The 13383-nt window shown below is 44.7% G+C and overlaps 1 protein-coding gene across 7 annotated transcripts in view; it reads left to right on the forward strand.

Moving 5' to 3' along the window:
- Window positions 1–13383, forward strand: part of NPEPPS (aminopeptidase puromycin sensitive) — a 119046-nt gene that overhangs the window by 14996 nt on the left and 90667 nt on the right. For all 7 annotated transcript variants that reach the window (XM_051825622.2, XM_051825623.2, XM_051825621.1 and 4 more), the window contains one exon: window positions 7163–7247. In XM_051825622.2, the coding sequence (XP_051681582.1) occupies window positions 7190–7247 (58 nt within the window). In that variant the 5' untranslated portion in view covers window positions 7163–7189. The remainder of the gene's footprint in view (window positions 1–7162; window positions 7248–13383) is intronic.

The raw sequence follows: 13383 nt of genomic DNA on the forward strand, positions 1-13383 counted from the left end.
TAATTGGATGTTTTGCACTGTGCCTTTCCAAAGTATATAAACACTTTCTCTCAGAATGATTATACAAGTAGCACGCTAAATGTGATTTGGCATATATAATGTACAGGTATCTTGACGTTGGTATATTAACTGCTTGGCTGCTATTGAAATTCACTATAGATGTTGATGGATAAAAATGTGGTTGCCTAGATTAAGGATTAAGACCAGTAGCTATACCTCTATTATTATTCTGTTGGGAAACTTCAAACTCTGGAAGATTTTTATTCATTTTACTTTCTGGAGCAAACCCCAGTAAATGTGTGCTTTTGAAATTTTTTTAAAGTCAATTTATGAGCAGGCAGAGAGTTTTTTCCTTTTATGTTTGAATGTAGTGCTATAAATAACCAGTTTGGCATACAGGTTTTAGTGTTATTCAGGTATGTTCTGTTGAAATAAACAGAATGAAGGAATATTGCCATTTCAAAAAAAAATCTGTTCATTAAATTACATTTTTATTTTGGAATAAAATGAGAAGGATTTTTTTATTTTTTATTTATTTATTTATTTATTTTTTGACAGGCAGAGTGGACAGTGAGAGAGACAGAGAGAAAGGTCTTCCTTTGCCGTTGGTTCACCCTCCAATGGCTGCCGCGGCCGGCGCGCTGCGGCCGGCGCACCGCGCTGATCCGATGGCAGGAGCCAGGAGCCAGGTGCTTTTCCTGGTCTCCCATGGGGTGCAGGGCCCAAGCACCTGGGCCATCCTCCACTGCACTTCCTGGCCACAGCAGAGGGCTGGCCTGGAAGAGGGGCAACCGGGACAGAATCCGGCGCCCCGACCGGGACTAGAACCCGGTGTACCGGCACCGCTAGGCGGAGGATTAGCCTAGTGAGGCGCGACACCGGCCGAGAAGGATTTTTTTAAAAAGCCAAAGTAGTTTCACACGTTTTGAACTTTTGACAACTTGTTATATGTTTAATATCATATGCTTTTTAAATTTAAATCGAGTGATTTTAGCTTATAATCATAATTATTATTGATTCTTAATAAAATGATTTTTTTTTGGTAAAGATTTATTTAATTATTTGAAAGTCAGAATTACACAGAGAGAGGAGAGGCAGAGAGAGAGAGAGGTCTTCCATCTGATAGTTCACTCCCCAATTGGTTGCAACGGCCAGAGTTGTGCCAATCCAAAGCCAGGAGTTTCTTCTGGGTCTCCCACGTTGGGTGCGGGGGCCAAAGGACTTGGGCCATCCTCCACTGCTTTCCCAGGCCGCAGTAGAGAGCTGGATCCGAAGTGGAGCAGCTGGGACTCAAACCGGTGCCCATATGGCATGCCAGCGCTTCAGGCCAGGGCGTTAACCTGCTGCACTACAGCGCTGGCCCCAATAAAATGATTCTTGGATATAGCTTTTTCATACAGATACCACATTACTTGTGTCCTTACCTAGTTCTGTGGTTTGTTCAGTAGCATGAAGCACTGTTGAAATGCACACAGGTTTTGTTTGGTATTCATGGTGTTTTTGAAAGCTTTGAATTATTTCCCACCAATTAAAAAATTGGGAAATACATTTTTTAAAAGGTTTATTTTATTTATTTGAAAGACAGTGTTGGGGCTGGCACTGTGGTGTAGCGGGTAAAGCAGTGCCGACATCTCATATGGGTGCCAGTTTAAGTCCTGGATGCCCCACTCCCAATCCAGCTCTCTGCTATGGCCTGGGAAAGCAGTAGAAGATTGGCCCAAGTCCTTGGGCCCTGTACCCAGGTGGGAGACCTGGTAGGAGCTCCTGGCTTCGGATTGGCCATTGCGGCCATTTGGATAGTGAAACATCGGATGGAAGATATCTTTCTGCCTTTCAAATAGATAAATCTATTTTTTTTTTTTTTTTTTTTTTAAGAAAACAAGTGTTACAGAGAGACGTAGAGAGAGAGAGAGAGGTCTCCTATTCGCTGGTTCACTCCCCAAATGGCCACAACAGCTGAAGCTGGGCTGATTCACAGCCAGGAACCAGGAGCTTTTTCCTGGCCCCCTGTGTGAGTACAGGGGACCCAAGGACTTGGGCCATCTTCTACTGCTTTTCCTGGCCATACTAGAGAGCTGGATTGGAAGTGGAGCAGCTAGGACTTGAACAGGCGTCCATATGTGATGCCGGCACTATAGGCTGTGGCTTTACCTGCTATATCACAGCACCGGCCCTGAATTTGCAACTTTTTACATTGGGAAATTTGCCAATATCAAGTGTGCTTTTCTCTATAGCAATGATTGGCTTCAACATGGCTACCTGCTCCTTTCTTTAGGGTATGATGCATAGATAGCTTCATGTGGTCCACTACACTTGTTTGCCTGACTGGCCTCTGTGGGCACATGTTTGTGATTTAGGGCATTTGTATTTTTGTTATTTTAGATTTAGACTATTCAAGTGTTTGAAAATAAATGTGAAATTTTGTTTGAAGAAACTAAATATACATAAATAAGGTTACAACCAAATTGAAACATGAGCAAGAGTTTTAAATTTATATTTACTATTTTTATTTGAAAAGCAGAAAGAGACAAATAAACAGGTCTTCTGTCCATTGGTTCAGACGCTGAATGCCTGAAACAACCACGCCTGGGCCAGCCTGATACTAGAAGCCAGGAATTCAATCCAGGTCTCAACTATTTATCTGTTATCTATTTGAGCTGTCTTTCTAGGGTATACTTTATCAGGAAGCTGAAATCAGAAGCAGAACTGGGATTTCAACCCAGACATAACTCCAATATGGAGGGAATGCAGGCATCTTCATCTCTAGGCCAAATGCCTGCCTCTGGGCAAGGGATAATTTTTTTTTTAAGATTTTATTTATTTATTTAAAAGACAGTTACACAGAGAGAGAAGGAGAGGCAGAGAGAGAGAGGCAGAGAGAGAGAGGCAAAGAGAGAGGTTTTTCCATCCACTGGTTCACTGTCCAATTGACTGCAACGGCTAGAGCCAGGAGCCAGGAGCTTCCTCCAGCTCTCCCACACGGATACAGGGGCCCAAGGGGCCATAGCAGAGAGCTGGATTGAAGAGGAGCAGCCAGGACTTGAACCGGAGGCCATATGGGATGCCAGCACTGCAGGCTGCAGCTCTACTTGAGACATCACAGCGCCCCCCACCCCCCAGGCAGGAATTTTAAACAGTTAATTCACAGCAAAAAGGAACTTAATCTCTCTCTATCCCCCCCCCCCCAAAATCATTAGGAAAAATTTTTTTTTTTTAAGATTTTTTGATTTGATTTGAAAGGTGGAGTTACAGAGAGAGAGGTCTTCCATCCGCTGGTTCACTCCCCAGATGGCTGCAACTACTGGAGCTGAGCCGATCTGAAACCAGAAGCCAGGAGCTTCTTCCGGGTCTACCTTGCGAGTACAAGCATTTGAACCACCTTCCACTGCTTTCACAGGGCTGTAGCAGAGAACTGGATAGTAAGTGGAGTAGCCAGCACTTGAACTGGCACCCATATCAGGAAATTCTAATTAAAACAATAACGGAATACCATTTAATATTGTCAAATGTCAAACAATTTTGTTCATTTTAGAAGATGCTGCGGGGCCAGTGCTGTGGCCTATTGGGTAAAGCTGCTGCTTGCAGTGCTGGTATCCCATATGTGCGCCGGTGTGAGTCCCGGCTGCTCCACTTCCAATCCAGCTCTCTGCTATGGCCTGGGAAAGCAGTAGAAGATGGACCAAGTCCTTGGGCCCCTGCATCTGCATGGGAGAGCTGGAAGAAGCTTCTGGCTCCTGGCTTTGGATCAGCACAATTCTGGCTGTTGCAGCCAACTGGGGAATGAACCAGCAGATGGAAGACCTCTCTCTCTATCTCTGTCTCTCTAATTCTACCTCTCGAATAAATAAATATTTTTTTAAAAAAAGGAATTTCTTTATTTTTTCATGGAGTATTTTTTTAAGATTTATTTATGTGTGGCTATCTGGGGAGTGAACCAGCAGATGGAAGATCTCTCCCTCCCTCCACCCCCTTGTAGTTCTGCCTTTCAAAGAAATAAATAAATCTTTAAAAAACTATTTAAATACAAAAGTGGAAATAACTTTACTTCCTTCAGAAAGAGATTAAATAACTGGTTTGTTCATATGCAGGAATTAAAGTAAATGAATTAGGTCTGCATCTATCAGCATTCACTTGTTTAAAAAATTATGTTAAGGGGCCACCTGTTGTGCCAGCATCCCCATATGAGCACTGGTTCTAGTCCTGGCTGCTCCACTGTCAATCTAATTCCCTGCTAATGTTCTCAGGAGAGCAGTGGAAGATGCCCAATTACTTGAGTCTCTACCACTCATGTGGGAGACCCAGATGAAACTCTACTGGTTTCAGGCTGGCCCAGCCCCCAGTATTGCAGCTGTTTGGGGACTGAGGCAGCAGGATGGAAGTTCTCTTTATCTGTCTACCCCTCCCTCTGTAACTCTGTCTTTCAAATAAATAAATAAAGCAAGTTACAAAAGGTTATGCATACTTTGATACCATTTGTGTAAAATATAAAGAACATTGTTTGCAGATACAGATATGAAGCAAAAGTACTAAAACATATTGGAAAGACAGACATTAGCTTTTGAATGGAAATTATCTCTAGGGAGAGAGAAGGGAAGGAGTATGGAAACCATAGATAATGCCAAAACGGTAAATATAGAATGTATTTTCCTATATATATATATTTTTTTTTGACAGGAAGAGTGGACAGTGAGAGAGAGACAGAGAGAAAGGTCTTCCTTTGCCATTGGTTCACCCTCCAATGGCCACTGTGGCTGGTGCGCTGCGGCCAGCGCACTGCGCTGATCCGAAGCCAGGAGCCAGGTGCTTCTCCTGGTCTCCCACGTGGGTGCAGGGCCCAAGCACTTGGGCCATCCTCCACTGCACTCCCGGGCCACAGCAGAGAGCTGGCCTGGAAGAGGGGCAACCAGGACAGAATCCGGCGCCCTGACCGGGACTAGAACCCAGTGTGCCGGTGCCACAGGCAGAGGATTAGCCTATTGAGCTGCGGCGCCGACGTATTTTCCAATATTCTGTACTGTGTTGCCACATGGTACTGGAGTTAATCTGTCCTTTCATGGTTTTTGCCTTGGTATCTCCTTTGCATCACTTCTCCTGCTCTCTGGGAACTACTGTTAAGTAAAATAACCATTCCTTGAACACTTGAGCACTTTAATACTTAACAAACATGTGTTTAAAAAACCAGGATGGCTACTAAGTGATAAATGACTCAGTGACTAATGAATAGATAGTGCGCATGGTGTGGATACTGGGCAAAGGGATGATTTCCAGGGTGGAGCCAGATTTCATCATGTTATGTGTGTCACACGATTTAAAATGTATGAGTTTCTGAAATTTTCTATGTGATATTTTTGGGCTGCAGTTGACTTCAGATAAAGGGGTCTAGTTTCTTGGTTCTGAAACAAATAATGCGATCGTAAAAGTTGATTTAATCTCGATGGTGGGTCATTAATTTACTAGTCCATTCCTCAGATGGCCACAAAGGCAGATGCTGGGCCAGGAAGAAACCAGGAACTCCACCTGATTCTTCCTTTGGGTGGCAGGAGCCCAAGCACTTGGAACATTATCTGCTATTTTTCCAGACATTAGCAGAGAGCTGTATTGGAGGTGGAACAGCCAGGGCTTGAATCTGTACTTCTATATGAGATGCTAATTTTATAAGCTTCAGCATACCCTGCTGTACCTCAATGCTGGTCCCAGTCAAATGTTTCTTTGGGAAAAGAAAATTTAATGTTTTATGAAGTTTTTACATAGTTTGTGATACCACCTTCCTTCTATCCTCACAGATCATCTTCTGGTGGGTTTGACATACAGGTTAAAATACATAATTATTGCAACATGTAAGAATATTTACTAATTGATTTTTTGAAATTAAAAATTTTTAATTAAATTGGGGTTGGAGCTGTGGCACAGTGGTCTAAGCTGCCACCAGCATCCCATATGAGCCCTGGTTTGAGTCCCAGATGCTCCATTTCCAGTCCAACTCCCTACTAATGCCCCTGGGAAAGCAGCAAAGATTGCTCAAGTGCGTGGACCCATGCCACCCAATGGAAGACCAGGACAGACTTCCTGGCTCCTGACTTTGGCTTGGCTCAGCTTTGGCTGTTGCGGTCATTTGGGTAGTAAACCAGCAGATAGAAGATTTCTCTCTCTCTCACTCTGAATTAAAAAATGTTTTAATCAAAATGTTTTAAGTCAAGGTTTAGGTAGGAAAAATAATTTGTCTCATTGGTCTTTTTTGAAAAAAAAAAAAAAAAGAATTGAAAGAGGGACAGAAAGAGAGGGAGGGACACAACCAGAGGTCTTCCATCCACTGGTTCACTTCCCAAATGACCGTAATGGCCGGAGCTGAGCTGATCCCGAACTGGGAGCTTCCTCTAGGTCTCCCACCTAGATACACGGCCCAAGGACTTGGGCCACATTCCGTTGCTTTCCCAGGTGCATTAGCAGGGAGCTGGATCAAAAGTGGAGCAGCTGGGACTCAAACTGGTGTCCGTATGGAGTGCTGACATCACAGGCAGCAGCTTTACCCACTATGCCACAACACTGGCCCTGGTCAGGTTTTTGAGTGGTATGAAATAAACATTTGGTGGTGGTGTTAATGTAATTTGCAAAATGTGAATTGCTTTGGATTATTAAAACTACTTGTTTATTTTTACCACTGATGCATAAATATTCAATCTAGATTTTAGTGAAGTCCAGATTTAAAAAAAAAAAATCACCTGTGACATTATTCCAAGATGAAGATGTACAATTTTTTTTTAAGATTGATTTATTTATTTGAAAGTCAGAGTTTATACAGAGAGAGAGAGAGAGAGAGAGAGAGAGAGAGAGAGAGAGAGAGAGAGGTCTTCCATCCGCTTGTTCACTCCCTAATTGGCTGCAGCGGCAGAGCTGTGCTGATCTGAAGCCAGGAGCCAGGAGCTTCTTCCGGGTCTCCTACATGGGAGCAGGGGCCCAAGGACTTGGGCCATCTTCTACTGCTTTCCCAGGCCGTAGCTGGGAGCTGGATCAGAAGTGGGGCAGCCAGGACTTGAACCAGCACCGATATGGGATGTCAGCATTGCAGGCAGCAGCTTTATCTGCTACACCACAGCACCGGCCCCAGATGGACATATGATTAATTCAGGCTATTTCTGACTGCTATTTTTTCTTCTTCCCTTAGGTGAGGCAGGCGACCAATCAAATTGTGATGAATTGTGCTGATATTGACATTATTACAGCTTCATATGCGCCAGAAGGAGATGAAGGTAAGAGTTGTTTTCCATTTTAATTTGGGATATGTTTGTGTGTGTGTATGTCTGAGAGAGAGAGAATACTTTCAGGTTAAGACATTAGTATTTGTGGAACTGGTCCTGTGGCGTAGAAGGTTAAGCCATTGTTTGCAGTGCTGGCATCCCATATGGGTGCTGGTTGGAGTCCTGGCTGCTCCACTTCTGATTCAGCTCACTGCTAATGGCCCAGGAAAGCAGCAGAAGATGGCTCAAGTGCTTGGGCTCCTGCATCCATCTGCACCTGGAGGAAGCCCCTGGCTCCAGCCTGGCCTAGCACCAGCTATTGCAGCCATTTAGGGAGTGAGCCAGCGGATGGAAGACCTCTATCTCTGCCTTTAAAATGATTACATAAATCTTAAAAAAAAAAAAAAAAGGGCATCAGTATTTGTTAAGAAATAGGAAAATTCTTTGGAAGTTTTTCGGAAATATTTGAATAATTTAGTTGTAGGATAAGATAAAGAATAAGTCACAATTTAAATTCTACTTCAAACACTAACTTATTTTGTGATCCTGATTAATTACATTTTTCCAAGAATAAAATAACTATAACAGAATGCATAAAATTGCTGAATTATTTTAAAAGTTAAGTACTTTGAACCTGAAAGCTTCATGAAGGGGTTTAGTTTATATGTATTCTTTTTTTTTTTTTTTTTTTTTTTTGACAGGCAGAGTGGACAGAGAGAGAGAGACAGAGAGAAAGGTCTTCCTTTGCCGTTGGTTCACCCTCCAATGGCCGCCGCGGCCGGCGCACCGCGCTGATCCGATGGCAGGAGCCAGGAGCCAGGTGCTTCTCCTGGTCTCCCATGGGGTACAGGGCCCAAGCACTTGGGCCATCCTCCACTGCACTCCCTGGCCACAGCAGAGAGCTGGCCTGGAAGAGGGGCAACCGGGACAGAATCCGGCACCCCGACCGAGACTAGAACCCGGTGTGCCGGCGCCGCTAGGCAGAGGATTAGCCTAGTGAGCCGCGGCGCCGGCCGTTTATATGTATTCTTAAAGGTTTTTTCCTTCTTGAAAAATTGAGATAATAAGTTTATTCACAGTAGGTACAAAAGTACTTCCTTTGTGAGACTGATAAGGAAGGTAAAAAGATGATGGAATGAGTTATAGAACAATATGTTAAAAAGAAACATAATTAGTGAACATGAGAAAACCCTGTTAACATTTTTAAAATGAGAACTATTTCAGAGCTTGTTTCTATAAGGTTGTATTCAATTTTGTCCTGAAATCTTTTTCCTACTTAAGTTACATTTTTTAAAAAAAGATTGATTTCTTTATTTGAAAGAGCTACAAAGAGAAGGGGGAGAGACACAGAGAAAGATCCTTCATCTGCTGGTTCATTCCCCAAATGGCCAGAAGGGCCAGAGTAGGGCTAGTCTGAAGCCAGGAGCCAGGCGCTTCTTCTGGTCTCCCATATGAGTGCTGGAACCCAAACACTTGGGCCATCCTCCACTGCTTTCTCAGGCACATTAACAGCCAGCTGGATAGGAAGTGGAGCAGCCATGACTAGAACCGGCACACATATGGGATGTTGGTGTTGCAGGTGGTGACTTTACCTGCTAGGTACAATGCTGGCCCCATATGCTACATTTTTAAAAAATTGCAAGTTTGGCATAAACTTATATAGTACTGAAATTGAATTGCTTTATTACTTTCAACTTCATCTTGGTATTCCTTGTCAAATGGCTTCTTGTTTACCCTGAGGCATCCTCTTAGAAAGTCTTATTTATAAGTTTAACAAATGGTTTAAATTTTTTTAGAAGATTTATTCATTTATTTGAAAATTAGAGTTACACAGAGGAAGAGACAGATTGGGAGAGATCTTCCATTCTCTGGTTCACTTCTCAAATGGCTGCAGTGGTCCGGGCTGGGCCAGGCTGAAGCTAGGAACCAGGTGCTTCATCTGGATCTCCCACATGGGTGTTGGGGCCAAAAGACTTGGACCATCTTCCACTGTTTTCCCAAGCCATTTGCAGGGAGCTGGATCAGAAGTGGGCCAGCGGGGACTATAACTGGCTCCTATATAAGATGCCAGTGTCGCAGGCAGTGACCTAACTTGCTATACCACAATGCCAGTCCCTGATTTTTTTTTTCCCTGAAGGTTTATTTGTCTATTTAAAAGGTAGAGTTACAGAGAGAGGAGAGACACAGAGATCTCTCCAAATGTCTGCAACAGCCAGGACTAAACCAGGTCAAAGTGAGTAGCCAGAAACTTCTTCATGAACCAGGCCAAAGTCAGGAGCAAGGAGCCCCCTCTAGGTCTGCCACATGGTTGAAGAGGCCTAAGCACCTGAGCATCCCCTGCCACCCTCGAAGGCACACCAGTTGGGAGCTGGATTGGAAATGGAGCAGCAGAGAATTGAACTGGCACCCATATAGGATGCCAGTGCTGCAGGCTGAGGCTTTAACCTTCTGAGCCAGGTGCCAGGCCGGCCCCTGATTTTTAAAAAAAATTTTTAAATTTTATTTTATTTTGAAAGGTATATACACACACACACACACACACACACACTTCCATCTGTTAGGTCAATCCCCAAATGCCTGTAACAGCTGGGACTGGGCCAGGCTGAAGGCAGGAGCTGGAACTCGATCTGGGTCTTCTACATGGATGACAGAGACCCAACCACTTGAGTTATCTCCCTTTGCCTCCCAGGGTGTGCATCTGCAGGAAATTGGATCAGAGCCAAGAGCTGAACGAAGGCACCCCCATGTGAGAAGTAGCTGTCCAAACCAGCATCCTAACCACTATACCAAACAGTTGGATCCAATGTAGGGTTTTAAGGTGTTGTCCAGTTTGTAGATCGGTAGCTGTAATAAAATAAATGCACAGTCTTCAGCTGACGTGTTGTCTGCGTGTGTCTGGGTTTTATCTGCCTTTATTAATAAACATGCCAGGAAAGAATTCAGAAGACTTAATTTTTTTTTTTTTTTAAGATTTATTTGAAAGGTAGAGTTACAGAGAGGCAGAGGCAGAGAGAGAAGTCTTTTTTTTTTTTTAAGATTTTATTTATTTATTTGACAGGCAGAGTTACAGACAGAGAGAGAGAGAGAGAGAGAGAAAGAGAGAGAGAGAGAGAGAGAGAGAAGGAAAGGTCTTCCTTCTGTTGGTTCACTCTCCAAATGGCCACAATGGCCGGAGCTGTGCTGATCCAAAGCCAGGAGCCAGGTGCTTCTTCCTGGTCTCTCATGCGGGTGCAGGGGCCCAAGCACTTGGGCCATCTTCTACTGCTATCCCAGGCCACAGCAGAGAGCTGGACTGGAAGAGGAGCAACTGGGACTAGAACCAGCACCCGTATGGGATGCCGGTGCCACAGGCGGAGGATTAACCTAGTGCGCCGCGGCACTGGCCCCAAGAAGTCTTTCTGTCCACTGGTTCACACCTCAAATGGCTGCAGTGGTCAGAGCTGGACCTATCTGAAGCCAGGCCCTAGGAGCTTCTTCTGGATCTCCCATGCAAGTGCAGGGGCCAAAAACTTGGACCATCTTCCACTGCTTTCCTAGGTGCATTAACAGAGCTGGGTTGGAAGTGGAGCAGCTGGGACTCAAACCAGCACCCATGTGGGATGCTGGCACTGTAGGTGGCAGTTTTACTCGCTACGCCACAGTGCCAGCCCCTTAAAATGTTTTGTCTTGTTTTGTTTTGTTTTATTTTTAAGATGTATTTAGTTATTTGAAAGGCAGAGTCACAGAGAAGCAGAGGCAGAGAGAGGGATCAAGGTGGCGGCTTCACTGACTGTGCCACTGCACTGGCCCCTAAAGTGGGTTTTAATATGTGTAACTGAGTGATGCTAGTATTGTATTGCAGGGAAGCTGAGTCAGTGTTTTCAATAAGAGTGTCAGGGGGAATATCTTAGAGAACTTGAATAGAGATTCAGAGAAAACATTTACTTTTTTTGGGGTACATAAAATATTTTCCTTCAGAGACAGCTAAGAAACCTTTCTCAGTACCTTTCTCCTATGGCAGCTGGGAAAACCTGGAATCATTATCAGTCTATTTAATTTTAGAGTATAAGAGATAAGCTGGGGGGCCTTGGGACCTGGATTTGTTTTTCTAAATAAAGTTGGAAAAGCAAAAAAAAAAAAAAGAGAGAGAGAGAGAGAGAGATAAGCTGCATTAATTTGGTGTTTTAGGGTTTGGATCAAGAACAAAGATAGGTTTGGTCTTCCACAGGTACATATGTACATATGACTTTGTGTGCTTACTTTACGGGAAAGTATAATATGTGCTTTTTAAAAAAGATTTATTTATTCATTTGAAAAGTAGAGTTACAAAGAGAAGGAGGGAGGGAGGGCATGAGAGAGACAGAGCATATGCTTCTATCTACTAGTTCACTCTCAAAATGTCTGCTCCTGGACCAGGCTGAAGCCAGGAGCCTGGAACTCCATTCTGGTCTGCACTGTGGGTGCAGGGACCTAAGGACACAGACCATCTTCCTTCCACTGTCTCCTAGGCACATTAGCAGGGAATAGGATTGGAAGTGAAGCAGGCTGGCGCCGCGGCTCACGAGGCTAATCCTCCGCCTGTGGCGCCGGTACACCGGGTTCTAGTCCCGGTTGGGGTGCTGGATTCTGTCCCGGTTGCCCCTCTTCCAGCTCTCTGCTGTGGCCCAGGAGTGCAGTGGAGGATGGCCCAAGTGCTTGGGCCCTGCACCCGCATGGGAGACCAGGAGAAGCACCTGGCTCCTGCCTTCGGATCAGCGTGGTGCGCCGGCCATGGCAGCCATTGGAGGGTGAACCAACGGCAAAAGGAAGACCTTTTTCTCTGCTCTCTCTCGGTCCACTCTGCCTGTCAAAAAAAAAAAAAAAAAAGGAAGTGGAGCAGCTGGGACAAGAACCGGTGCCCGTTTTGGATGCCAGAATTGTAGGTGGTGGTTCAACCCTCTGCACTACAATGGTGGCCTACATTTTTTTTTCTTTACCAGGGCTTTATACTGGTGACAGGAAAATAAATGAGTTAATACAAGAGATACCATTTTTTAACCCAGCTAATCTTATTTTGTACCTATTAATACATAATGATTGCCTTCTACAAGATTGATTTATTAGATAGTTGTAGCCACTAAATCTAGGTGCTTTAAGATACAACCAGAAAATTATTTGAAGTCATGAAATTATTGCTTTTTTGTGTAATTTTTTAATTGATGAAGAAAGGCTGTCTTGTGATAATTTGCAGTAATCCTGAAAGAATTATTGGCATGTACTCTTTAAGATACTGTCTTTTAAAACCTATTTAAGGCCAGCACCGTGGCTCACTTGGTTAATCCTCCGCCTGCGGTGCCAGCGTCCCATATGGGTGCCGGGTTCTAGTCCCGGTTTCTCCTCTTCCAGTCCAGCTCTCTGCTGTAGCCCAGGAAGGCAGTGGAGGATGGCCTAAATGCTTGGGCCCCTGCACCCTAATGGGAGACCAGAAGGAAGCACCCGGCTCCTGGCTTCGGATCGGTGCAGCACCGGCCGTAGCGGCCATTAGGGGAGTGAACGAATGGAAGGAAGACCTTTCTCTCTGTCTCTCTCTCACTGTCTATAACTCTCTCTTTGTCTCTCTCTCTCACTGTCTAACTCTGCCTGTCAAATAAATAAATAAAAACTTTGCTGGCCACATAGAACATTTGTGTGCCACATTGAACATTTCTGTGGCCATACTGAATACTGTTGAATTTTCCACCTCTATGGAAGGGTTCTTAGGGAACAGAGGTGAGTTGTGCATATTCTCTATTTACTTGGACCTGAAGATACAACTTAAGCTTAATGGTCTCATTAAAAAGAGGGAACACTGGCCGGCGCCGCGGCTCACTAGGCTAATCCTCCGCCTTGCGGCGCCGGCACACCAGGTTCTAGTCCCGGTCGGGGCTCTGGATTCTGTCCCCGTTGCCCCTCTTCCAGGCCAGCTCTCTGCTGTGGCCAGGGAGTGCAGTGGAGGATGGCCCAGGTGCTTGGACCCTGCACCCCATGGGAGACCAGGAAAAGCACCTGGCTCCTGGCTCCTGCCATCGGATCAGCGTGGTGTGCCGGCCGCAGCGCACCAGCCGCAGCGGCCATTGGAGGGTGAACCAACGGCAAAGGAAGACCTTTCTCTCTGTCTCTCTCTCTCACTGTCCACTCTGCCTGTCAAAAA

This window comes from Oryctolagus cuniculus, chromosome 17 (genome assembly GCF_964237555.1).
Source record: "Oryctolagus cuniculus chromosome 17, mOryCun1.1, whole genome shotgun sequence".
NCBI lineage: Eukaryota > Metazoa > Chordata > Mammalia > Lagomorpha > Leporidae > Oryctolagus > Oryctolagus cuniculus.